Source organism: Electrona antarctica (assembly GCF_951216825.1).
Source record: "Electrona antarctica genome assembly, chromosome: 9".
In the NCBI taxonomy this organism is placed as follows: Eukaryota; Metazoa; Chordata; class Actinopteri; order Myctophiformes; family Myctophidae; genus Electrona; species Electrona antarctica.
Window position 1 is genome coordinate 44013727 of NC_136790.1, and position 27206 is coordinate 44040932.

At 43.9% G+C, this 27206-nt stretch overlaps 1 protein-coding gene across 1 annotated transcript in view; it reads left to right on the forward strand.

Moving 5' to 3' along the window:
- Positions 1–27206, forward strand: part of necab3 (N-terminal EF-hand calcium binding protein 3) — a gene marked incomplete at its 5' end in the record, with an annotated part of 84085 nt that overhangs the window by 35951 nt on the left and 20928 nt on the right. The window contains 4 exons of the mRNA XM_079510417.1: positions 4819–4916; positions 6976–7112; positions 23830–23948; positions 26004–26074. Coding sequence (XP_079366543.1) covers positions 4819–4916; positions 6976–7112; positions 23830–23948; positions 26004–26074 — 425 coding nt within the window. The remainder of the gene's footprint in view (positions 1–4818; positions 4917–6975; positions 7113–23829; positions 23949–26003; positions 26075–27206) is intronic.

Genomic DNA, 27206 nt, shown 5'->3' on the forward strand with positions numbered 1-27206 from the left:
TTAAATGTGTGGGATGGAATGAATCAGCATGCAAATATGAACAGCAAACCCCTTGCCATCTCTTTTGATGAGTATGTCTAGAAAGTTCATTTCCTGTGGGTGGCACATAACGAGGGGAGGGACTCGATCTGAGGGAACTAGATAAAAGTGATGAAAATGTGTGCATCTGTATACTGACCTGACGAAGATCTGTCAAGATCGAAACGTTGTCGATTTATTCAATAAAGTAATTCTTTACCAAAAGAATGGTGTGCGGGCCCTACCTCCTTCCATGATTGCATTATTGGCCCTGCACCCACTGTCGAGGTGCGTGTGAATAGGTATGCTCTATTCCTTAGTTTACACATCACATTAATATGAAACCTTGGTTCTTTTTATTTATTTTCTTATTTAATGGGTAGACAATGGGTTTGTCATAAAAAATATCACCTCCTCCATCGCCCACGAGAAAGCTGCGCAACCTTCCCCACCATTGACACCATGATTCACCTGCATCCATCATCTTTTATCGTTTGAGTGTACACATTTTGAGCAGTGGTGGTAAGTAACTAAGTACAATGTTTAGGTATTTGTACTTTACTTGAGTATTTCCAATTTTCAATACTTTTGCTTTTACTACCACTACATCTCAGAGGCAAAGGGTATTTGAAAACTTTAGTAACTGTTACTAGTCAGTGATTTGGATTATCATTCAGGGATAAATTACAGTTATTTGGATTATCATTACAACATGCCCTACACTAACTAGTAACTAACCACTTCAACCCATACATTCCGGCTATTAGAAAATAGCCCACCTGCTATTTTCAAAATGTGTTTTGTATTTGAAAACGTGTGATGGGACATTCTGCATAATGAGCAAGTAAAAGTAAATGTACTCAAGTAAATGTTGAATTCCTGGGCTTTAACTTGTATTTCTATATTGCAGTATTGATACTTTTACTTAAGTACTTTTTTTTTTCTCCCATCACTGACCTGAATAAAGGGAAATATCCAGGCCTGTATAAACACAGGAGCTACCCAGAATAAAAACCATGCATAATTTATTGAATGGCAATGGCATCTCAATTCTGCGCTGCAGTCCATCTTCATCCCATCATCACAGAGTCCAAGCTTTCACATGCACTTCACTCACTCTTCACCCACCCCTTTTTCCCCTCACTGTAGTTTTTTCCCCCCCTTTTTACCCCCTCTATGATGATTTCCTGTTTTTGGCGTAGTGTATATTTGTACGTCTCTAAATGTTATGATGAATTGAACATGGTGGACCCTCTTGTAAACAAGTGTAATGCTTTATTGGGTCGTCCACTCACAGTTGACATTTTTTGTATTGAGTTGTGCTTGAAATGTACTGTAATTCTGCAAACTGTTAATAAATACTTCAATCAATCAATCAATCTGTAGGTCAATGCTGAGCCGCTGCGGTGATAATGTAAGCTAGTTAGGGATGCGCCGGAAGGGAAATTATTGGCCGAAACCGAATATCGGAAACAATTGGCCGAATACCGAATATCGGAAACAGTTGGCCGAATACCGAATATCGGAAACAGTTGGCTGAATAGCGAATATCAGATTATGATTAGTAGGCCTATTATATATCTTTTCTTATTTTTTATTTTTTTTAACCATTTTTTGTACCATAAACATTGCTGTCATAGCCGCATATTTGTCGGTTCTTTGACTATTCGGTTTCGGCCTCTAAAATCAACGGAACCGAATATGCATAATTATTATTTTTTTGCCACCATTCGGCTGAATCGTTTCTGTGGCCGAATATTCGGTGCATATCCCTAAAGACTGTTGTTGAGACAGATATACGGGGACTGGGCAAATGTGCAAAATCGATATGGATAACATAATGGAATCTAAGATGCATGCAGGGGGGATTCAATTAAAAAAAGAGTACAGCTGCATTTTCCCCACCTATATACTGTGTCAAATTGATACAGCTTTGTGATGATGACTGTCATCACAAAGTGTTATATTTATAACACTATATTTAACCAAAGCTGTTTTGACACTTCTGTCCTTTTCTGATGTTTCATCATATCTTGGGATGATTCCTGTGAGATTAATTGAAATTCACTCTATTTATCTGATGTCTTAGCAGCCTAGGATTGTTTTCTTAACCCTTAAAAGATCAAATAACTCTTATGATCAGGTTTATCCTTTGATGGGAATCTGTATGCCAAGTACAAAGGATTGGTGTTGTGAGAATGGACTATTTTATATGTGATATTTATTATATTTATAATATGCAGTGGTGGAAAGGAACTAAGTACATTTACTTAAGTACTGTAATTAAGTATACTTTTGAGGTATTTGTACATGCGTATTTCCAATTTCCAATACTTTTACTTCTACTCCACTACATCTCAGAGACAAATATTGTACTTTTTACTCCACTACAATTATTTGAAAACCTTAGCTACTAGTTACCTTGTAGCTAAACATGTATTAACCACCTCAGCCCTATATATACATTTCGGCCATTATCTACAAGGCCCATTATTGTCTCCACCAGGCCGAAGGCATGGGGAGAGAGTATGTTTTGCACTCCGTCCGTCCGTCCGTGTGTCCGTGTCCGTGTCCGTGTCCGTGTCCGTGTGTGTGTGTCTGTCCGTCCGTCCGTCCGTCTGTGAACAGCTAATCTCCGGCACCGTTAACCTGGTCGATGTCAAATTTTGCACACACACTCCCTGGATGCCAACGATGAACCTCTGCCCCAGAATTTCCAGAACGGCCTGTTATAGCGCCACCAGGAGGCCGCTTTGTGCAAAACAAGTTTTTGGACAGTACACCTACAGATTTTGTCCAAACATCACGCAAATTGGTACACGTTTTTGGACAGTACACCTACAGATTTTGTCCAAACATCACGCAAATTGGTACACAGTCTCTCTAGAACCATTCAACGAAACGGGTCTTTCAGATTTCTCAGACTCCATCCTGATTGACTAAGATTGGCTTCTAAAGTTCGCAGCAGTGCTCAGTTTCAAACAAAATGCTGCAAATCATGAACACATCGTGTGATTTCTGTGAAATTCCCACTAGGCCGAGGAAGAAATGCCACGTGAACATTTTCAACTCAGCCTCATGGTGGCGCTATAACTCACCGAAAAGTGTTTTACCTCTAACTGCACGGATCTGTGGATAACTTTGTATGCCAACTCCCTAGAGGCCAAGGAAAAACCTTTGACTGGAATTTTTCACATCTGCTCTTTATAGCGCCACCAGGAGGCCGACATATGTAAAACCCATTTTCTAATATTACTCCTTCAGATTTTATCCAAATTTCACGCAAATCGGTACACATGCTCTCCATAGTCATGTGATCAAGACGCGTTTTTTGATTTCTCATAATCCACCTTCATTGCCTACGATTGGCTTCTAAACCTTTCAGGAGTAGCCCGCTTTGTACCCGTTTTGTACAAATTGCCACAACTACTCAACGCAGCGTCCGATTGCGGTGAAACTGTGCATGCATATTCCCACTAGGCTGAGGAAGAAATGCCACTTGACAGTTTTCAAATCATCCTCATGGTGGCGCTACAACAGGCCAAGCCGCGTCACACACACACACACACACACACACACACACACACACACACAAAACATGATTATATTACTCCTAAACATTTTGCCAAACATCACACACACTCCTATCCTCCTGGTGGAGACCTGTGCCCAGAAGGGCACTTTTTCTAGTTCATTCTGCATTTGAACCACAGACCACCATGAGATGTATAGCCTCTCAGACCCAAAACGAAAGAATATTTTGTTGCCGTTGGCACACAATTCCAAGCTGTTGGCAAACGATCAAAATAACAATTATTCTACATTCTCTAAGTGTGTGTAGACTTCTTGTGAATTAAGTAATGCAGATGTTTAACAATAAAATGTAACTCTCGAGAACGTAAAATTAAACTCTTGAAATCTCAAGAGTTAAAGAAAGGGTCCATTTGGTTACCAACTCGCTATCATTTGTGACTAAATTTGACTGAGGGACTGCCATTGGATGTTTTTGAATTTTCGGAATCATAGCTTCAAATTGACATATTGGTTGTTCAGTTTGACCCACCAGTTTTGGAGATATGGCTTATAGAGTAATGTCTTGCAGAAAACAGCGAGTTGAGAAAACAGGCTTGAAAGGTTCACTTCTGTGGTCTCTAACATTACACCTAGCTACATGTTTAAGCATTTATTTCATATTTACATTTCAGCTCTGACACTTATTTCAGACATGCTCTGTATGTGAAGAGTCTGCCTGTGCTATAAACTAATTTTTCTCCTCTGGTGAAAAGCTGGAATTTGCGCGATGGCAGTCTCTCAGTCAAATCTGGTCACATTTAGCTGGGGACCACCTGGAACCCCCTCAAGGACCACTGGTGGACAGCATTGTGATGAGTGTATTGACCAGTGGTGGAAAAAGTACTCAATTGTTTTACTTAAGTAAAAGTACCAATACTGCAATTTAGAACTACTTCGTTATACGGAATTTAAAATGTATCAGCATCACAATGTACATATAGTACTATAGGTAAACGTACTCATATTGCAGAATGTCCCATTTCACAAGTTAAAAATGTGTACAAAATCTATTGAAAATAGCTGATCGGCTATTTTCAAATTGACAAAATGTAGATGGTTGAAGTGGTTAATGAAATGCAGTGGAGTAGAAGTAAAAGTACTGGAAATTGGAAATACTCGAGTAAAGTACAAATACCTCAAAATTGTACTTAAGTACAGTACTTAAATAAAAGTACTTTCCATCACTGGTATTGACTGACTGGGCTCTCTCTCTATGTCTCCTGCCAGATTACTTCTCTCAGCACCTGGGGGAGTACGTGAATGTCCTCTCAGCTCTAGAGAGCCTCAATATTTCCATCTTAAAGGCAATGGATAAAACCAAAGAGGTGAGCTTTCCTGAGCATGTGTATCGTGTTACGTACACAGTATGTAACTTCAGTTCTCGTCCCCAAGGTCAAGGTCATGTAGTCAGCGCAGCAGATATAGGCTTTTTAGAAGTCCTTAATAACGCGATCCTGCATCCTGCTCCACACACGCACGCACGCACACACGCACACACGCACGCACACTGAAGTATACTTCAGTATACAGTATACTTCAGTATACTTCAGTATACAGTATACTTCAGTATACTTCAGTTGTTCAGTATACAGTATACTTCAGTATACTTCAGTATACTTCAGTATACTTCACCCTTTCATTCCTCCCCCATGTTAACCAAGTCACCAAAACCGCCTTCTTCCACCTCAAGAACAATGCCCGTCTCCGACCCTCTCTGTCATTTTCCGCAGCTGAAACACTAATCCACGCCTTCATCACACCCCGCCTTGATTACTGCAACAGTATCCTCTACGGCACCACCTCCAAAGTCCTCAATAAACTGCAATATGTCCAGAACTCAGCCGCCCGTCTACTCACCAATACCCGTTTCAGAGATCATATTACACCAGTCCTCCGTGACCTTCACTGGCTACCGGTTAAACAAAGAATCCACTTCAAAACACTCCTGACCACCTACAAAGCACTAAACAACCTGGCTCCCCCTTACCTCTGTGACCTCCTCAAACGTCATGTCCCCTCCCGCTCCCTCAGGTCTGGTGACGCAAACCTCCTCGACGTCCCAAAAACCAAACTCCGTACGTGGGGGGACAGAGCTTTTGCCTTTGCTGCCCCAACCCTGTGGAATGCCCTCCCTAAGGCACTCAGAGATGCCCCCACCCTCCAAACTTTCAAAACCGCCCTCAAGACCCACCTCTTCAATATTGCCTTCCCTAGCTAACCCTTCTCACTGTCTTTCTTTTTAATGTTTTTAGCTTTTAGTGTTTTTCCTTTTTTCTAATAAAGTTGTTTTTATTTTGTTGTTACCTCTGTAAGCCCCCCCCCCATGTAAAGCGTCTTTGGGTACTCAGAAAAGCGCTATATAAGTTTGAGATATTATTATTATTAATATTAGTATACTTCAGTATACTTCAGTATACTGTATACTTTACTTCAGCACACTTTCTTGCCAAGAATATTTATATCAAGTCAATAACATAGAGACGTCTGCTAAATAATTATGCCTCCGGTCTTAATTAGAGCACCTTGTCCTGTGTTCTGGCTCTCGGTGTGCTTTCAGAACGGGGTGTGGGGGGGGGGGGGTGGTTGGGGGGGGGGAGAAATCCACCGAGAGTTGTTGCAATTTCAGCAGCAGATGCAGCTGGTTCCGGGCCGTTAATCCCACGGCGGCTGTCAGCAGCATATATATACAGGCTGGTTGTCACACTAAAGGTGTGACGAAGAGACAGGAACCCCTTTTGGTGTTTTACTAAGCATTATGTTATACTTTAGCTATTGTTAACATGCATAGACATTATTAGTATTATTTATTATCGTGGAAGCTCCTCTCGGACTGCTTCATTATATTATAATTGGTGATGGAGGCGACTGCAGTAGTTGAAAAGAAATCCACGTTGGGAGATTTGGATCTGCCGAGCAAGAAGAGAGTGTTCAATTACAGTATGCCAATTCATTTCCGCCAGGCACTTATTTCCAAAGCGTTTTGTTTGTCTGAGGGATGTGTGTGTGTGTGTGTGCGTGTGTGTGTGTGTGTGTGTGACACACACACACACTGTGTGTGAGTGCGTGTGAGTGCGTGTGAGTGCGTGTGCGTGCACGTGTGTGTGTGTGTGTGTGTGTGTGTGTGTGTGTGTGTGTGTGTGTGTGTGTGTGTGTGTGTGTGTGTGTGTGTGTGTGTGTGTGTGTGTGTGTGCGTGTTCGTGTTCGTGTGTGTGGCTGTGAGTGCGTGCCAGTGTGCAAAATTGTGTCTCTGCATAGTTGTATGTCTGTCTGTCTGTCTGTCTGTCCGTCTGTCCTAACAGACTGACAATGACATCTCGCCGTCTCTCTCTCTCTCTCTCTCTCTCTCTCTCTCTCTCTGTGTGTTAATCTCTCTCTCCCTCTCAGGAGTACCAGGGTTCCAGTGTGCTGGGCCAGTTTGTGACTCGCTTCATGCTGCGCGAGACGTCCAGCCAGCTGCTGTCCCTGCAGAGGTCCCTGCAGTGTGCCATGGAGGCCGTGGAGGAGCAGAGCAGCCCCGCAAAGTCAGTACCTCCATGTACCATACCACTGAGTCTAGAACCTCCATGTACCATACCACTGAGTCTAGAGCAAAGTCAGTACCTCTATGTACCATACCACTGAGTCTAGAACCTCCATGTACCATACCACTGAGTCTAGAACCTCCATGTACCATACCACTGAGTCTAGAACCTCCATGTACCATACCACTGAGTCTAGAGCAAAGTCAGTACCTCTATGTACCATACCACTGAGTCTAGAGCAAAGTCAGTACCTCTATGTACCATACCACTGAGTCTAGAACCTCCATGTACCATACCACTGAGTCTAGAACCTCCATGTACCATACCACTGAGTCTAGAGCAAAGTCAGTACCTCTATGTACCATACCACTGAGTCTAGAGCAAAGTCAGTACCTCTATGTACCATACCACTGAGTCTAGAACCTCCATGTACCATACCGCTGTGTCTATAGCAAAGTCAGTACCTCTATGTACCATACCACTGAGTCTAGAACCTCCATGTACCATACCGCTGAGTCTATAGCAAAGTCAGTACCTCCATGTACCATACCACTGAGTCTAGAACCTCCATGTACCATACCGCTGAGTCTATAGCAAAGTCAGTACCTCCATGTACCATACCACTGAGTCTAGAACCTCCATGTACCATACCACTGAGTCTAGAACCTCCATGTACCATACCACTGAGTCTATAGCAAAGTCAGTATCTCTATGTACCATACCACTGAGTCTAGAACAAAGTCAGTACCTCCATGTACCATCTATGTCATAGTCATTATGACTCCATCAAGGCCCGCCAAAATACATTTTAGTCGACTAAATCACCTGTAGATTTAGTCGACTAAAATCTTATGATATTTAGTCGACTAAAACTAGACCAGCAAAGACAGGAGATAATTGGTGGGCACAGTGCTTTAAAGTAAAAGCAGAGACCTGGTCTGGGCCTGCTGCTTTCCTGCTGTTTTGTTTAAGGAGGAGGGTTCTTACCTCTTGCTCACTAACTACAAAGGGAGGGAGGGTAGTTTGTTCTATACTAACTGCTGCTGCACTGGGATGGACATCTCTGGGCATGTCGAATCTACAATAGAATTCGTTCAATCTATCAGGGAGGAGGGGGTCATCATCTGGGGCTCGGCGGCTGCCTTTATACCCTGTGATGGTCTGCATCCCTTGCCAAACACCCTTGGTGTCATTGGCACGTAGCTTGGCTTGCAGACTGTCATTATATTTGGCTTTAGCTTTTTTCACAGCATGCTCTTAAAGGCTTCGTTTTTCTTTGAGCAGAGGGTTTTAACCTCTTTACTGAACCAAGGTTTGTTATTGCTAAAAACAGTAACAGTCTTAGATGGGATACAGAGAGACTCAGAGAACTTTATGTAGGAGGTAACTGTGTCAGTATACTCATCCAGGTCAACGCATGCATCTTGAAAAACAGGTTAAATCAAGGCAGGCACTCAGGCTATCAGCAGCCTGAGGGGACCATTGTCTTACAGTCTTAAGGTGGCCTTACACTAGCCGATAATCGGGCATTTGAAATCTGACAGCACCACACACTACAGGATAATCGGAGCGGGGCCGAGCAAATATCAAACATTCTTGATGTTGATCGGGCCGATCGCGCGCGGGGGGTGCCCGATTGAGTCGGGCACCCCCCGAGCGTCAAAAATGCCCGATTATCGGCTAGTGTAAGGCCACCTTTGGTGCAATGTTTGCAGGTCTTCAGCTGCTGACGATACTGGGGGATCAGTAAGATAGAGTTATTGTCCGACAGACCAAGGGGGGCATGCACCACGGCATGAAACGCGTGGGGTATGGTGCTGTAGCACTGGTCAAGAGTTTTCTCACCTCTAGTGGCAGTGTGGATCTGTTGTTTATACCGCGGAAGCCAGACTAAAACTAAAACACATTCCAGGTGACTAAAATGTGACTAAAACTGAATGAAAACTATTCAAGAGACCTATGACTAAAACTAAAATCAAAATGTGCTGCCAAAAACAACACTGACCATGTACTGTACCACTGAGTCTAGAGTCTAGAACAAAGTCAGACACCGGGCACGGCGCTCCTTCGGGTCCTTGAAGATGCTCGCGACGGGTTTGAAGTCGATCGGTCGGAAATACGCGACTATAACCTCCTATAACACGTTCATAGTAGGATTGGTTGGCGTCAAATATTATGTAAAAATCACACCTGTGTGAAGTGAGGGACGCTCTTATCACCGTACATCATCCATTCATTGTCATTGTCAATCTTAGGACAAAAATAGCCGATTTGCTCGTCCACATAGGACGTAAATTATCTGTTCATTGTAAATGGGAATTTAATGTTTGTGTAAGACGCTGTACAGTTGGAGGTCATCGATATTGTCCTTTTCTTTTTGCTGAGGTTTGCGTTATCTGCGCAAAAGGACAGTTAACCCATTTTGGGCGGGAACCCCTTTTGGTGTTTTAAACATTATGTTATAATTTAGCTATTGAAAAATAGCAGATCTACAAGCTCATAGCGCGCCACTGAGTGGCGCGCTACGAGCTTGTAGGTCTGCTATTTTTGAAAAATCGTGAAAATATTTATTTCAGAAAACTGGAGGATTTAGAAGGATTTTTTTAAATGTTGAGGTCAGGCCTAAATGGGTCAAATGATAATGGACAATATCGGTGGCACCCAACTGTATGTCCTTCCCTGCTAAGCCACGGAGCATGGAGTTTGGATTGTTGAGTAAGTGTGGCATGATGCGTCGCAGCTCAGCAGAGTTATCCTCTGTCTCGCTCCCTCTGGGACCCACCCTGCTATTATTGGAGATAATAGAGAGATTATTGCCACGGTGAATTATTGAGAGGGGACCGGGGGAGGCAGAGAGGGGCCAGATGGAGACCGAGAGAGAGAGAGACGGATCCACAGGTAACGAAGGCATAGAAACAGAGACTATGACTCGGTCTGCTGTGTTACTATAACAAATAGTGGTAGTAAGAACATTCAAAAGAAAAGCGGCGCAGCGTAAGAGAGAATAAAGCTCTTAAACAACTCTTTAGTTTATACTGTATAATTTGCTCTCCCACAGCGCAGGGAGAGCGAAAAGGAGACAGGTCTGTGTGCGTGCGTGCGTGCGTGCGTGCGTGCGTGCGTGCGTGCGTGCGTGCGTGCGTGCGTGCGTGCGAGAGGAAAGAGTATAACATCGGTCAACTTAAATGATAGCTCTTTTCATTGGTATGCTACAAAGCCCTTCACAACCGAGCCAATTAAAGAGAGGTCGGTATGAGTCTGAAAGAGACAATTCAATGGAGAGTTGGAGCGAGAGAGAGAGAGAGAGAGAGAGAGAGAGAGAGAGAATGGAAGTTAATAACATCAGAGAAAATAGAAATGGATCGTAATGAGAATGAGTAAGAAAGAGGAATGAGAAGAAATGAAGACGTTATTTGACAGAGAACACTGTAAGGTCCTGTGTGTTCATTTAACTCTGAGAATGAAAATAAATACATAAATGGGCCTATACTGTACAAAGCACAAGCCTCCATGTTTTCACTGTCAGACTTAATTAGTCATTAGTTAAGGGCAACCAGACTATAGTTATTGTCACACTTTATTGTTCTTCTTCCGGAGTAACCTACCTAACTTCCGCTGTGATTGGCCGAGCTTTGCATAACGTTTGTAGTAGCTAATTGGCTGTTGTTGGTTACGTAACCAATCTATGTCTTACAATCGTTTAAGACCAAACTATTCAAGCGTTATAGAAATTTTCAAATTAGGGAATTAGGGAACACAATGTTTGTGTTCACGCAATGTTTGTGTTTACGACAAACACTCAAAGCTGGACATAGGCCCTCAAAAATATAGCTGCAAGCTATATTTATAAACAAGACGGGGTCAAGCCCAAAAAGAAAAAAGCTATACGCAACACAATCACACCCGTGTGAAGTGAGGGGCGCTGCTATCATCGTACATCATCATGACGTAAAATAGACACTATGTCTATTTACTCAGACACATATGACGTAAATTCTCCATTCATTGTCGATGGGGATTTAATGTTTGTGTAAGACGAAAATCTACACTAATAGCTGAATATAGGAGCCCCTCAAACAATCACACCCGTGTGAAGTGAGGGGCGCTCTTATCATCGTACATCATCATCATGCTAGGGTTACTGTGCGTGCGTGCGTGTGTGTGTGTGTGCGTGCGTGTGTGTGTGTGCAGGGGTTGGGTCCTCGCCTGCAGTAGGCTATGGTTTATGCCACAGTGGCCTTTTGGCACCAGGCATGTCTCAGCATGAGTACCTCCCAAGTAATACACTCCCTGTGGACTGTCAGCAGGAGGCTGAACGCACACACACACACACACACACGCACGCACACACACACACACACACACACACACACACACGCACACACACACACACACACACACACACACACACACACACGCACACGCGCACACACACATACACACACACACACACACACACACACACACACACACACACACACACACACACACACACACACACACACACACACACATACACACACGCGCGCGCACACGCACGCACACGCACACACACACACACACACACAAAGCGTATATATACATTTTGAACGAACACACTTGTAATAATACAAATAGTGAGTGTACTGCATATTATCACCTCTGAATCAATGTATTTCACACCCCCCCCTCCCCAGTGACAGTCCATGTAATTCCCCAGACTCTCCATGCCTACCACATTAATTAATTGAGTTAATCGGCCATAAGAATAAATTAGTTTTCCGCTCATTAGTTTTTTAATTTGGCATTATCTTCTGTGTTCATTCCCAAACTTTTTCAGAGGAAAACCCAAAAGACAGATTTGACGTCTCCCCGGGAGACCCAAACTTACCAGAAAGGGATTACGAATGAATCACTAAAGCACTATTTTATAGTTAAAATAGCCGATCTAATTTATTGCACAGGCGACAGCACACAAACTGTGTTATGGTATACCAAGAGATGCCAGACATACAGTTGGAGGCCATCGATATTGTCCTTTTCTTTTTGCTGAGGTTTGCGTGATCTGCGCAAAAGGACAGTTAACCCATTTTGGGCGGGAACCCCTTTTGGTGTTTTAAACTGTTATAATTTAGCTATTGGAAAATAGCAGATCTACAAGCTCATAGCGCGCCACCGAGTGGCGCGCTACGAGCTTGTAGGTCTGCTATTTTTGAAAAATTGTGAAAATATTTATTTCAGAAAACTGGAGGATTTAGAAGGATTTTTTTAAATTTTGAGGTCAGGCCTAAATGGGTCAAATGATAAGGGACAATATCGGTGGCACCCAACTGTACCTCTGACATGGTGTTGCCTATACTCTTACCCTTTGAGATCTGCCCAAGAGGAAATCCAAAAATCCATGTAATTAGTTTTCATTACAGTTTAAACTGCTCTGTCAGCCTGCTGCACAAGACAAACATGCAACGAGGCCTTGTGCAACCCTCCAGATGCATTACGCAGACTGTTTAAAAGTGTCGCAGTGGCATTGTCTGTCCCTCTTGCAGAGCGATAAGCAAATCATGAGTGGGTGGTTTCCAGGATCTGCTACATGAGTTGATAAAGTGGGTTTTGGTAATCCTCTGAAGTGATTTAGCTGTATAGTACCAAATGGGGCTGAAATTGCAGGCCTATAGTCATTAGGAGAAGATGGATGGGGCGACGTTGGGAAGGTGGACCATGTTTGATTGTCTTCCATAGTGATGGGACCACCTGGGTATCCAGTAAGCATTGAAAGAGGGATTCAACTAATCCTACTAAGTTGGGCCGATCAGTGTTTCAACACCCTGATATCCAGTGGTGTAAAGTAACTAAGTACTGTACTCAAGTACTGTACTTAAGTACAATTCTGAGGTATTTGTACTTTACTTGAGTATTTCCAATTTCCAATACTTTTACTTCTACTCCACCACAGTACATCTCAGAGGAAAATATCGTACTTTTACTCCACTACATTTATTTGAAAACTTTAGTTGCTAGTTACTTTGATTATTATTACAAAACACACAGTAGGCCTATAACCACTTCAGCCCTACAGTTGGAGGCCATCGATATTGTCCTTTTCTTTTTGCTGAGGTTTGCGTGATCTGCGCAAAAGGACAGTTAACCCATTTTGGGCGGGAACCCCTTTTGGTGTTTTAAACATTGTTATAATTTAGCTATTGAAAAATAGCAGATCTACAAGCTCATAGCGCGCCACCGAGTGGCGCGCTACGAGCTTGTAGATCTGCTATTTTTGAAAAATCGTGAAAATATTTATTTCAGAAAACTGGAGGATTTAGAAGGATTTTTTAAAATGTTGAGGTCAGGCCTAAATGGGTCAAATGATAAGGGACAATATCGGTGGCACCCAACTGTATGTACATTTGAAAATAGCCGATCTACAAGTTCACAATGCGTCGCAGAGCTTGTACTGTAGATGCAATTTTCAAAATATTGGTATACATTTGAAAACTTGAAATGAGACATTCTGCACAATGAGTACTTTCTACTTTTGGTACAATATATATTGACTTTTATGTCAATACTTTTGTACTTTTTCAAGTACATTTTGAATCCCGGACTTTTACTTGTAACGGAGTAGTTCTACATTGCAGTTTTGAGACTTTTACTTACGTAGAACAATTTTTCCACCACTGCTGACATCGATGTCATCGCCGTGGGCCCTGCCCCGGGCTCTTTCATGTGTTAGTGTTCTGCTCTCAAACACACACTTGCACCAACAACTCTTCCTCGATAATGATGAGCGAGCCTGTGTGTGCTTTCCATCCCGGGCAATTATGATAGCAGTCTCTTGCCAAAACAGCAATGTTTATCGCCGACCCCTGTCTTGAAGCAGTGAAAAATGTGTTCAGATTGTTGGCTGAAGAGAGGCTGCAAGCTCTCAGGACAGGGGGGTATTTGATGTTGTTGTTGGTGTTTGTGTTTATGCCAGCCCATGCAAGTCCTAGCTCCTGTACCTGCTTTCTTTCCTGCAGGCTATTTAAACAAAAACAGTTTTTCTAGTTATCATTACCTGGCTACATGTAGTGTAGTAGTCACCCACAGCTTGTTGTTTGGACACACATTAACACCTTAAGGGCCCGGGCCTATTTAATCCATTAATAAAATGTGCCCATCGTTTATAGCCCGGACAACTTTTACCGACGGACCGGATGTTGTTGTGAATGTGTGTGTAATTAGCCACGCCACTATAGAGTCGATCGACAACAACGGGAGGTAAGAATAAATCTATCGCGACTAGCGACCGCCTGGACCGCGGAGGGCCGTCAAACACAGGATCTTTTTTTTAATAATTAGGCGGGATGATTTAGATTGCGAGTTATTAACGTTTTAAGATTTCCGTTGTCGTCGGCTAAACAGGCAGGGAACATTTTCGATGACGTGTCACTGTTGTGCAACACGAGGATTGCGCAACAAGCGCATCTAGGCTGTGGAGCGATGCGATCCGTTTTCATATCACTAATTTGACGGAGATTAATCAATCTCCGTCTAGGGCACATGACCGTGACCTTGAACTTGATGGTGATTTACGTCATGGGCCTTTAAACTGTTAACTGCTGTGCTGCTTCTGGCGACTGAATTGCTCCCGCAGGTCCATTTATCTAAATCCACGTATAGAACAGGTATATTTTTTTGAGTGGCGAAACCACTCCTAGACAGCTATGTGTGTGGCTGTGTCCCTGTGTCCCTGCGGGTCTGTCCCTGTGTCCCTGTGTCCCTGCGGGTCTGTCCCTGTGTCCCTGTGTCCGAGCACGGAAATAGCGTTATAGTGTTTGTTCACCACCAAGTGTCACTGTTGCACAGCCTAACACACAGACACAGACACGCACAGGCCAGGGAGGATGGCTTGGTACAGTACAGTACAGTACAGTACAGTACAGTACAGTACAGTACAGTACAGTACAGTACAGTACAGTACAGTACAGCACCACTCACTTCAAACCGGTCAGATTTTTTTGTAAGGAGATGCCACAGTAAACCTTCTAAGCGTTCCATCCCCCTCCACACTGTGAGGCAAACTACATGCAGCCAAAGGTTTAACGCCTGGCACGTTCACACCACATGTCAACGTGATGTGGTCTGATGATAAGGCATCTATATGAAATGTAGTGCCTTATCAGTATTTACTTTTTGATAGAAAAATATATAAATGTCTGTGAGACACAGGACCTCACAGGGGAAGGGGCACAGGGACACAATATCAGAATGATGGATCCTATTCCTCACCACTGTTGTTTTGCACCACCTGTCATTTTATCATGACACACACGTCCCCTCCTCACTCTGTGCCCAATAATCTCTCAGCAGCTCTCCTTGCACGTGCTAGTAAATCCGTCTGGGCAAATATCATAAATAGCAGATGTACAAGCTTGTGTATCTGCTATTTTTGAATAGCCAAAGCGAAAATCTAAAATGATTTTAATGGGTTTATGTGTAGTGTGCAAATGTGCAGTGATAAACAAATTCAAGTTCAAGTTCAGCACAGTCCCATTAACTCAAATCCCAAGTCATTAACTATGCATGGTTTGTAGAAACAATTATATATATACTCGGATACACCGTGTAGCCAGCTGGACGCCACGGTTTGTCCCTCCATCTGCTCTCCCTCAGTCAATCTGCCAATTTTCCTCCTCCCATCCGTCTTTTTGGGTCCTATTTTTGGGAAGGCACACACATTGCTGCACATAAGTATGGCATGCAGCTAGTGGACGGCCAAATTGACAATTTCCCAAATTACAGTGGTGTGTCTTTCCCCCGGCTTGTGTGTGCTTGACATTTTTTGGGCTACCCGCCGTGTACTGGTGTGGGAGGAGAGGTGCAGTCAGTGGTGGGGTGTGTTTGCAAACCAGCAGCGAACTGCAATTTCAGTGCCCAGCATCCATCCATCCTTCCGCTGCCCGCCTGCTTGGACCAGGTCTACTGCAGGCATATATCGAGGCGTGTGCTTTTGTCCATTGCTATTTTCATCAATTTAGTTGGTGGAGGCACTAGGGGCAGGGCTGTAACTATCGAATCAGCCCGATCTCACCCAAACACTGTGAAAAATAGCACGGATTGGCAATTCCGTACACGCCTAGAAATCCCCACAATCTGTACATAATTATACTTATAGAGGCCGTATATTTTCTGTTCACTTTTCAAAATATATTACCTTCAAAAACTGTGAGCACAAATAATCCGACGCACGTATAGTATCAGGTTTGACGCTTTACTTGATGTAAAGGGAAAAAATACAGGTGATACAAAATGTCGTAGTGAGGTTACAAGGTGTGTTAGAACAAATATCCCTCTGCTTCAACTGCACTGCTTCTGACAAGCTCAAAATGAACAGGAGAGATATTTAGACATCAAAGAAAAAGAGCACCAATCACAAACATTCAATCAAGAACTGTCCAATCTAACACAAGGCAGTTATAGCAGTACACTGCTGCACATAATTATCATGAGATCAAACACTGCTGCATAGAATTGGCATAATCAAGCAATCAAGGTCATCATGACATAGCCTCATAAAGTGGCTCTTACAATACTACTATACTGTTTTGACCGTGACAAAGGTGTGGCTTTCACTAGTATCGTAAGTACGGAATTGCCAATCCGTGCTACTTCACCGTGTTATTTGGGTGAAGTCGGGTTTGACATTATTTACGATTCTGTGCTATTGGGTTTCAACTCGGACGGGGTTGAGTCGGCTCTGCCGACCTTCTCAACGTTCGGTACGGCAACTTGCACGCTTTAGCACGCTCTGTGGTGTCTTGTGGCTCAAGTTCAGTAGAGACGGCCCAGGTTTGTATGTACAGAAATGCCAATCCGTGCTTTTCACCGTGTTTGGGTGAGACCGGGTTGATCGAATTAACATGAACGTTTTCAATTCATTTTAATAACCAGCTATGTCGAATACTCTGAATTCACCAGTTATGAGCCCTATATTATAATAATTAATAACATAAATATAGTGAAAGAAATAGTGAACATAGCCATTGTTAGTTATTGTACATAATAGCTTAAAAATCGATTAACTGTTGCACCCCTACCTAGGTGGCACACCCAGATAAGACGTCTTCAAAGTCACACGTACAAGTCCGCTTTCTATTTCACTGACAACTAGCTATTCTGTTTCACTGACTCTACACAACACGGACAAGTATGCACAGCACAGATATACATTGTCAGGATGTTTTTCAAGTAGATAATACTTGAAAAAATTATTTTGTAGTTACATAAATACATAATACAATATAATATTACATAATACATAAATAATTACTGCTGCCTGGAACTCCGGGGCCGCTTTCGGTACGTTTGACTTTATTAAGACGTCCGTCCACACAGTTTATGTCATGGTGACTTTGGGCTTCTGATTTTAGTCTTGCGTGGCCATCTGCCTGAGGTGCTGATTCACTGTTGGTGACTCTGCACCTCCCACCTCGGCTCCCACACAAGGTCACCATCACTTTGCTCTTGGGAGAAATTACATTTTGTCTCTGCCAGGCAGAAACCTTTTACCTCCATGTTTCAACTTTGTATAGGCATTTTTCGTAAATGAATTGCCTTCAATACCTACAGTCGTACAAGAGCGATGCAAAAGAGTAGCAAACATTGCAGCGCTTGTATGACTCAATCCACCTATAACACATTCACTTATTGCAAATTGCATTCAGCTTAGTCAAAACCCTCTTGATACTGCACTACAGGCAGTGGTGGCAAGTAACTAAGTACATTTACTTAAGTACTTTAGAAGTCTATACTTTAGTACAATTGTGAGGTATTTGTACTTTATGTCAGGAATGAGTTTGAGCTCAATGCAGTTAATGCAGTGATTTTTGTTGTGAGTGTCATGGCCGCCCCCAATGCATTTCCAATGGAGGTCACATGGTCTGTTGTATGGCTTTCAGCTGTGTTTCGACTGCGCCCCTCCCCCTCATACAACACAATGTTGTGTCAAACCATGTGACTCCCATTGGAAATGCATTGGGGCGGCCATGACACTACCCAACGAGCATAGAGCATTGCATTAACCGTGTGAGCTCAGCCTAAGGCTGAGCTCACATGGTTAATGTGGTTAATGTGAGGGGGAGGGGCGCAGTCGAAACACAGCTGAAAGCCATACAACAGACCATGTGACCTCCATTGGAAATACATTGGGGGGCGGCCATGACACTCACAACACAAATCACTGCATTAACCGTGTGAGCTCAGCCTTAGGCTTGCTTGCTTGCTTGCTCTCGTACACTGAGGACGCTTCGCTCCGCTGCTCTCGCCTATGCTTGCATTCTTCAACTGATATCAATGTTTTATTTTTCTTTGAGAAACTACAAGTGGATCCTCGATACTTGTAAACCGATGGGACTGTATTTCTTCTATAGATCGAAGCTTTTGCCATACTGCAAAATACTCTTTTTTTTACCTCCAGTGACTGGGTACGTGGCACATAGCTATAGCTAACTAGCACTGGATACTTGGCAAATAGCCAGCACCGCGATGCTCCCTGTCATTTCTTCAAAGGACTTTCAAAAACTGCTTCAAAAGATTGCAGTGCTGGAAGCGGAATTACACTATTTAAAAGTTAATTTGGAAGTAAAACAACAACATGGGAATCAGGAGAACCGCGCGCAGGATAAGACATTCGCCTGGAGTTCTCTCGGCGCAAGGCCAAAGGACATGAAAGGACGAAAAACTGGGGGTGTTTTCCCCCCCGTTATATCCACTGTGATTACAAACAGAGAGAACGGCTTACAGGACTTGAAAGGACGACTAACTGGAAGAGCTCGGAGCCCCGATAAGACCAGCTGGCCTACGCTCCCAGCCCGACTCAGAGCCTCGTCCACCCCCCTTCAAAAATGGAAAACTGTGAAAGGCAGATCAAAAATCATATCTCCCCAAATGGAGAATGTGCAGGTGGCTAACAGATTCAGCCCACTGCTCCAGATGGATGACAGAGATATCGCCACACCGAGCAGGGTAAGAACCAACAACACAGAAAATTAAAGGCGAGCTAATGGAGACCAAATGAATGAATTCCTGATTGTTGGTGATCAGGCTGTGAAATATGTTAAAAGTAACAAAAAGAGAAAAGCAAAAGTTCTATGCTTTCCCAAAGACACAGTCTCTGATTTGAATGACAGAATCTCTGATGTTGTTGCTGCACACCCTATGGTGAAAACACTGATACTGCACATCGGTACACGTGATACAGAAAAACAACAGTCAGAAATCCTAAAAAACGATTTCAGAGCCCTATTCCACACCCTCAGCTCCCTAGATTTAGACGTGTGGATCAGCGGGCCACTACCTCCGATGACGGGTTGTGAGCGTTTTAGCAGACTGTATGCACTCAGCAAATGGCTCTCAACGGCATGCACAGAAGAATCATTCAATTTCATTGACAATTTCAATTTTTTCTTTGACCGAAGGCACCTCTTTGTAGACGGAATACACCTAAACAAGCTGGGGGTTAAATTATTCTTCAGCAACTTGTTCCACAACATAGAGTCAAGAGATAGCGCCCTAGCCAAAACAGATAATATTGTGGCGGCGGGTGCCAAGCTTCTCCCCCTCGCCAAGGATGTTCTCAAAACAAGGAATATCACAGATAGTGAACCCACAGCTCCTCCTGGTGGAGAAGTAAAATCAAGTGAACACACAGCTCCTGCTGATGTGTTCTGGACTGATGCAGAAGAGTGGTCCTCCTCTGATGGAGAAGAGGAACCCACATAGTGCATCCCCCCTGGTATCTGTGCATCTGCTGTGACTTCATAGAGCGTGATGCATGGTCCCCTGGTGATGCATGGCCCCCTGAAAAACTCACAGAGCGTGAAGTCACAGCGCCCCCTGGTGGAGAAAAACGCACAGAGCGTGAAGTCACAGCGCCCCCTGGTGGAGAAAAACGCACTGAGCGTTAAGTCACAGCGCCCCTGGTGGAAAAAAACGCACAGAGCGTGAAGTCACAGCGCCCCCTAGTGGAGAAAAACGCACAGAGCGTAAAGTCACAGCGCCCCCCTGGTGGAGAAAAACGCACAGAGCGTAAAGTCACAGCGCCCCCTGGTGGAGAAAAACGCACAGAGCGTGAAGTCACAGCGCCCCCTGGTGGAGAAAAACGCACTGAGCGTTAAGTCACAGTGGCCCTGGTGGAAAAAAACGCACAGAGCGTGAAGTCACAGCGCCCCCTGGTGGAGAAAAACGAGAAAAAGATACTGAGGCCGCCGAGAGGTCCATCAATGACAGTCGAATGGAGGAATTTCAAACTCCTTCACCAATACATCTCCTCAAATTCACTCCGGGCATGATGGACCTGATAAACGTTGGAGTAAGGCTGACCCCCCTTACCAGACGGCCAGCCCCACAGCCCCAAAAATGCTATCATGGGGAGAGGTACCATGGCCAGAGTTAATCCCACGTGATTATATGCCACGCCCATATAGCCTAGAAAATACATTTGATCACTGATATGAACAGGGTCCATTATGCGTAGCAACAAACATGTATGGACCCCTTGCTTCTAGAAAGCCTGGTGTTTCAATCACCGTACAGGTTGAGGTTCACAACATTTCCACTGTTATTTCAAATAGATTGTCCAAGACAAGGAGTAGCCTGAAGAGAGAATGCTGCTTGGTTAATGTACCTCACAGGCATCACAGTCCCCAAAAATCGGATAACAAGCTAAACCTTGCCTTGTTTAACATCAGGTCATTAACAAATAAGTCCTCCTCTGTAAATTATATCATATGTAAAGAGAAGCTAGATATTATCTTTCTAACAGAGACATGGCTTGGCTCGGATGGAGCTGTTCTCCTAGCGCCAGCCTGTCCCGCAAACTACAGTTTCATCCACTCTGTTTGCGAGGCTAATCAAGGCTCTGACTCTCGGCAGCTTTTCATCCTTTGAATACCAGGCCACAATACTGCAGGGTCAGTCCTCTATCCCAATGATCAGCATTTATCGTCCTCCAAAGTGCAGCAAAGCTGTATTTCTAACAGAAATATCAGAACTTTTATCTATCTGTTCCACTAACTATGACAGAACTCTTATCTCAGGTGGTCTTAATCTTCACCTGAACGATGCTTCAAATGCGGTGGCTCTGGGTTTCTTAGAGTTATTATAACATGTTGTTGGGCCTACACATAAACAGGGGCACACTCTGGACCTGGTGATTTCTAGAGGTCTGAACATCACTGTTGAAAGGACTATTGAAATGCCTGAGCTATCAGACCACTATTTGCTGTGTTTTAATATGACTGTCTCTGATCTAGAGAAAAACATCACTGAATATACTATAAAAAAGCGTTTTTTTTAGCTCATCTGCAACCAACGAGTTCTCTCGTCACCCTGTCCGATACTCCCCCAGTGAATGATATGGTCCAAATGTTTAATCTTAAACTAGAGTCAGCTCTTGACATAGTGGCTCCTATGAAAACTAAAAAGAAACAGAACACCAGAGTAACACCCTGGATAAATGAGCATACACGTTCACTGAAGCAAGATTGTCGTAGAGCTGAGCGAGCTTGGAGAAAAAACAAACTCACCATCCACCTAGAGATTCTTAAAAAGTCAACAGTCGCCTATAACAAAGCCCTGCGTCTGGCAAGGCAGGCTTATTTCTCTGGCATTATTAATGAGAACAAGAAAAATGCCAGAGTCTTATTCTCTACCATTGAACGACTTTTAACCCCCCCCCAGTCCTACAAGCAGTCGTTCCCGGCTTCTAAAGCTAAGTGTAATGAGTTTGCATGCTTTTTTGATAACAAAATTTGTAACATTAGAGCTGATATTATGAATGGTGCTGCTGCTAGCTCAAGCCCTCAAACAGCAGCTAATGGTGCCAGGGTTGATCTCTCCAGGGGGAGCCTATTGTCTTTCTGCACAATTGATGAAGACGAACTCCGAAAAACCATATCTCAGATGACATCATCCTCCTGTTCATTGGACACAATTCCCACCACCTTTCTCAAAGAGGTTTTAGACAGTGTGATTGGAGATATCCTAAAAATTGTAAACAGCTCTCTACAATCAGGCGTCTTTCCAGACTCACTGAAGACGGCTGTAGTTAGGCCCTTACTCAAGAAACACAATCTTGATTTAGAAAAATGCATCTTTCATCAATTGGATGTGTTTCTACAGAACAACAATGTGCATAACAAATTCCAATCTGGCTTTAGGAAAGGCCACAGCACAGAAACAGCACTTGTAAAAGTAATTAATGATCTTAGGGTGTCTGCTGACAAGAAACATGTTTCCGTTCTTTTACTTCTAGATCTAACGGCTGCATTTGACACGATTGACCATTCAATTTTAATACAGCGTCTGGAGCACTGGATAGGCCTGTCTGGCACGGCCCTGTCCTGGTTTTCCTCCTACCTTAACGGGAGGACGAATAAGTGACGCCGTTTGGGAGGAGGAGGCGACGCGCGGCCGTCGGAGGCCCCCCTGGGGGGCGGCTCCAAGCCGACCGCAGCAACTGCGAAGGAACGGGCTGCGATGCGATTATTGTTTCTTAATAAAAATAAAAATAAACTCTGCCTAGTGCGAGGCCTCGCATGCGCGAGGCCCTGTGCGACCGCACCATTCGCACTACCCTTAAAGCGGCCCTGGGTCTACGGACCAACAAGACCACACTGCAAACAAAGGGCTTAAATAGACAGGGGTAACAGGACACAGGTGAACTCAAAATACAATCAAACACAGGATAGGCTAACAGGCAAACAGAACACAGGTGACTAGATACAATAATCAGGTAGGTAAGACAGAAAAGGAAACACTAACAAGTGGAGGCAGGAAGGCACAGAACAAAACTACAAAATAAGACACAACCAAAACAACAACAGAGTAGACAGTAAACCAAAACCAAACACCACAAGTCCAAAAGCTAATAAGGACTGAAATAAGTGTTCAAAGGCAACACTGATAACAAGCGCTTCCTTTCTTAACATTCAAGGCATTACATAATAATAATAATAATGAATTGCATTTTTATAGCGCTTTTCTATGCACTACGTGCTTACTCAAAGCACTTACAATGGTTCATTCATTCATACATTGGGAGAATGAACCAGAACTAACCAGAAAATGGCCATGCCACATAATAGTTCAGGGTTTGGAGCCATATAGTCACGGTTCAAATACAATGACAGAGGAGCGGGGGGGTGTGACACTTTACTTGAGTTCTAATAGTTTTACTTCACATCTCGGATCCAAACATTGTACTTTTACTTCACTGCATTTATTTGTAGATTTGGATGTATTACATAGATGTCTTGCCTGGCAGATATTTTGGCCTATACAGATTCCGGTCATGAGCTTGCAGATCTGCTATTTTCAAAAGATTGTTTTATACTTTGAAAACTTTAAATGGGACATTTTGATACTTTTACAAAAATGTGAGTACCTTTTCCACCACTGGCTACTACAGACCTGTATTCTCCTATCCAGAAATCTCCGTCATCATGTTCGCCTGCCACGCTGTCGACTGTGCTTCAAAATAGGGCCCTTCCTCCTCTGTTCATCTCTTTCTGTCTGTCTCTCTCCATGCCTTGCCTTCCTTCCTTCACAACTCGATTTGATTCCACATTTCCATTGCCTTACTACTTAATACTGCCTGTGTCCTGTGTCATCCCCCCCCCCCTCTCTCTTTTTTTCTCTTGACATTTACTCATCTCTCCGGGCCTCAAACTGCCACCGCTGCCACTCTGCGGCATAGCAGGAGAGAGGTGGAGGCACCCGAGCTGACAGCACTACAAAGGAACGACAAGCCCTGTGGCCGCAAGGCCCACAGGGCCTGTCTGTCGCCATCAGATCCCTGCTCAGGCGCACTGACGACAGGTAACACACACACACACACACACACACACACACACACACACACACACACACACACACACACACACACACACACACACACACACACACACACACACACAAATATTATACCCATTTAGAACGTACAACGTCATAACTTATCATCAACACGTCCTATAACGCATTTTCATTGATATCAAACGAGAGAAAAATATTCTGAATGATTTTCTTTTTTTGGAGGGGGAGTTGGCCTCCAACTCCTTAGTCTTCGCGCACACGCATTGTCGTTCACTTCCCTGTATACGGATCAGAAAGAAAGGCTCGGCGTGTGTAATCTAAGGAGCTCTCTGTGCGGTTTTGACCAGATGGATATACTAAGCTCTTCATTTCTGACTTCAACATGCCTCTCGTTCAAAATATGAAGCGAGCGATCATCAGCGACTTATATCGTAATCTTAGCGAGGTAAGAGGGGGCGACTGTGGCTAAAGAGGTAGAGCAGGTCTTCCAATGATCCATGGGTTGGTGGTTCGAATCCCGGCTCCTCCTGGCTACATGTCGAAGTGTCCTTGGGCAAGACACTGAACCCCAAATTGCTCCCGATGTGCTGGTTGGTACCTTGAATGGCTTCCACCGCAATCGGTGTATGCATGTGTGTGTGAATGGGTGAATGTAATGCACAATCTATGTAAAGCGCCTTGGATAAAGGCGCTATATAAATGCACCATTTACCATTTAAGCAAGCAAAACTATGTCTCACGGTTTTGGTCGGGAACGGAAGGGAGGGGGCTTTACAGAGTAAAAGTGGCCATATCTTCCCGGCACCCCGAGCTTCTATTTTGAAAGATTGTGTTAATGGTATTTCTGCTGTTATCGTATCACATGTTGTGGACCGTCATACTGTATAGTCGTGGTTATACTGTGTGTTTTTCTTTAACCATTTTCAACCTGTATTTTGTTTGGACATGTAATTATAGGCCGATAAAAATTATCAAACCTTTTTCAACCATTTTTCAAATATATAAAGGGCAACAAAAGTCTTATGCACACCTGATATGCTCTGAGACGGGTGTGTAGGCAGGGCTCAATGTATTCAGAAAAAATCACACCCGTGTGAACTGAGTGGTGTAAGGTCTTATATAGACTGATCAGCTGTGGTCTGACGTAATGAAATCACACCCGTGTGAACTGGGTGACCATAGCAACCGTGCTAATTTTTTTAGCACAGACAGACAGACTAACAAAGCCAGTTGTAGGAGTGGTTTACACCACTCAAAAATGCACAGGCATCAGATGGTAAATGGTAAATGGTGCATTTATATAGCGCCTTTATCCAAGGCGCTTTACATAGATTGTGCATTACATTCACCCATTCACACACACATTCATACACCGATGGCGGCGGAAGCCATGCAAGGTACCAACCAGCACATCGGGAGCAATTTGGGGTTCAGTGTCTTGCCCAAGGACACTTCGACATGTAGACAGGAGGAGCCGGGATTCGAACCGCCGACCCATGGATCATTGGATGACCTGCTCTGCCTCTTGAGCCACAGTCGCCCCACAGGCATCAGATGCACAGGCATCTGATGCCTGAAGAAGGTCTTTGACCGAAACGTTGCCTAAATAAAGTATTCGTATTGCAAGTGCAGACCTTAGTATAATAGAGACGGCACCCGGAGGAAACCCTGAGGCGAAATGGACATAGTGGCCGAATGTGGTATTGCAGCGCTGGGCCAAACTGGTCCGTTGACTATCATTGCGCACGTTCATGATGACACGTAAATGCTGTTTCATACGTGAGCGCGTGCAATGATAGTCAACGGCCAGCGCGTTCATGTGTTTGGCCCAATCAATCCCAGGATGCACTCTGTTCCTACCCGGAAGGAGGAGTGAAATCGCCTCATGCGCTTTTGAGCAACTTAATGCAAGTGGATGGGAGGAGAAATCCGGTGCCGTCTCTATTAATGTATACTATAAGGTGCGGACGTTGTGCGGGTCTTTGTGGGTCTTTGCAGGTCTTTGTCGTAACAGATTGTAATAATAGTAATAATAATAAAAATACCTTTGTGCATACCCAGGTGTGAACGGTGAGACCTGGTGCTCTCAGATCAACAGGCTGCAGCAGCTGCTGGACAAGCTGGAGTGTCAGGTACTAAAACATTCACATCACAGGAAATGGGATTAATAATCATGTTGTTGGTTATACAGTCAATAATAAGTCATACCCGGCGAGAAGTGATTGTGGTTCTTTTCTTGTGAGGCACATCAGGAGTGGAGAAAACCCAATCAACAATTCTATTGACTAAGTTAAATTGTCTAAGTCAAACTGACACAGACTGTCAGTGTTATAATGGATTTTAAGAATCAGTTTTTACTTTAGGTTCCCAAGATTACAGGTGTAAAGCAAGGAGTAGGCCTACATAGAGTTTGTCTCAAGTCAACATTGGAATAGGAAAATAGAGAGAACACAGAATAAAAACAACTGGGACTTGGAGTCAAGTCGATATAGAAATTCCCAGCATACATAAGGTACACGAATAAATGTTACAAGGTGCATATAAAACCATGTGGAATGGAAAGATGGCACCGTGGCCGGCAGAATGCTTCTTGTGCCGGTGGTGGAACATCTGCCATGTGAGCAAAAGACAGACAGAAAAAGGAGCACAATCACAGAATGGAGAGCAACGCCGCGGTACATTCTGTAAGGCTTGGATCAGGCTTACGGAGGCAGAGCTTCATTCACCTCTCTCCGCTTTCCCTCACCTTTTCCGTCACGCTCTCTGGCTTCCCAATTCTGCTTGTCTCGATCATTCCACTAGTCTCTCTCTCTCTCCCCCTCTCTCTCCCCCCTCTCTCTCTCTCTCTCTCTCTCTCTCTCTCTCTCTCTCTCTCTCTCTCTCTCTCTCTCCTACATTAGCCCCCTTCCTAACACACACTCCACGCAAGGCCAGTGCTTCACTCCCTTTTCAATCTCTCTTGCACCTGTTATTGTCTCATCCCAAGGGAGAGAGAGAGAGTGTGTGTGTGTGTGTGTGTGTGTGTGTGTGTGTGTGTGTGTGTGTGTGTGTGTGGTGGTGGTGGTGGTGGGGATATCAAATCAAATCATCGCCTAGTGTAATGGTATGTAGTGCAGTGCTATATCCATTGACAAATCTCTCCCACACAGTACAATAACCTTTACATCTGACATTTTGCACAGGCCTACTCATAATTCGTGGAAAGTAGAGGACACGGGGTTGAAAATGATAAATAATGGAATGGATGTGCTGCTGCCATATGCC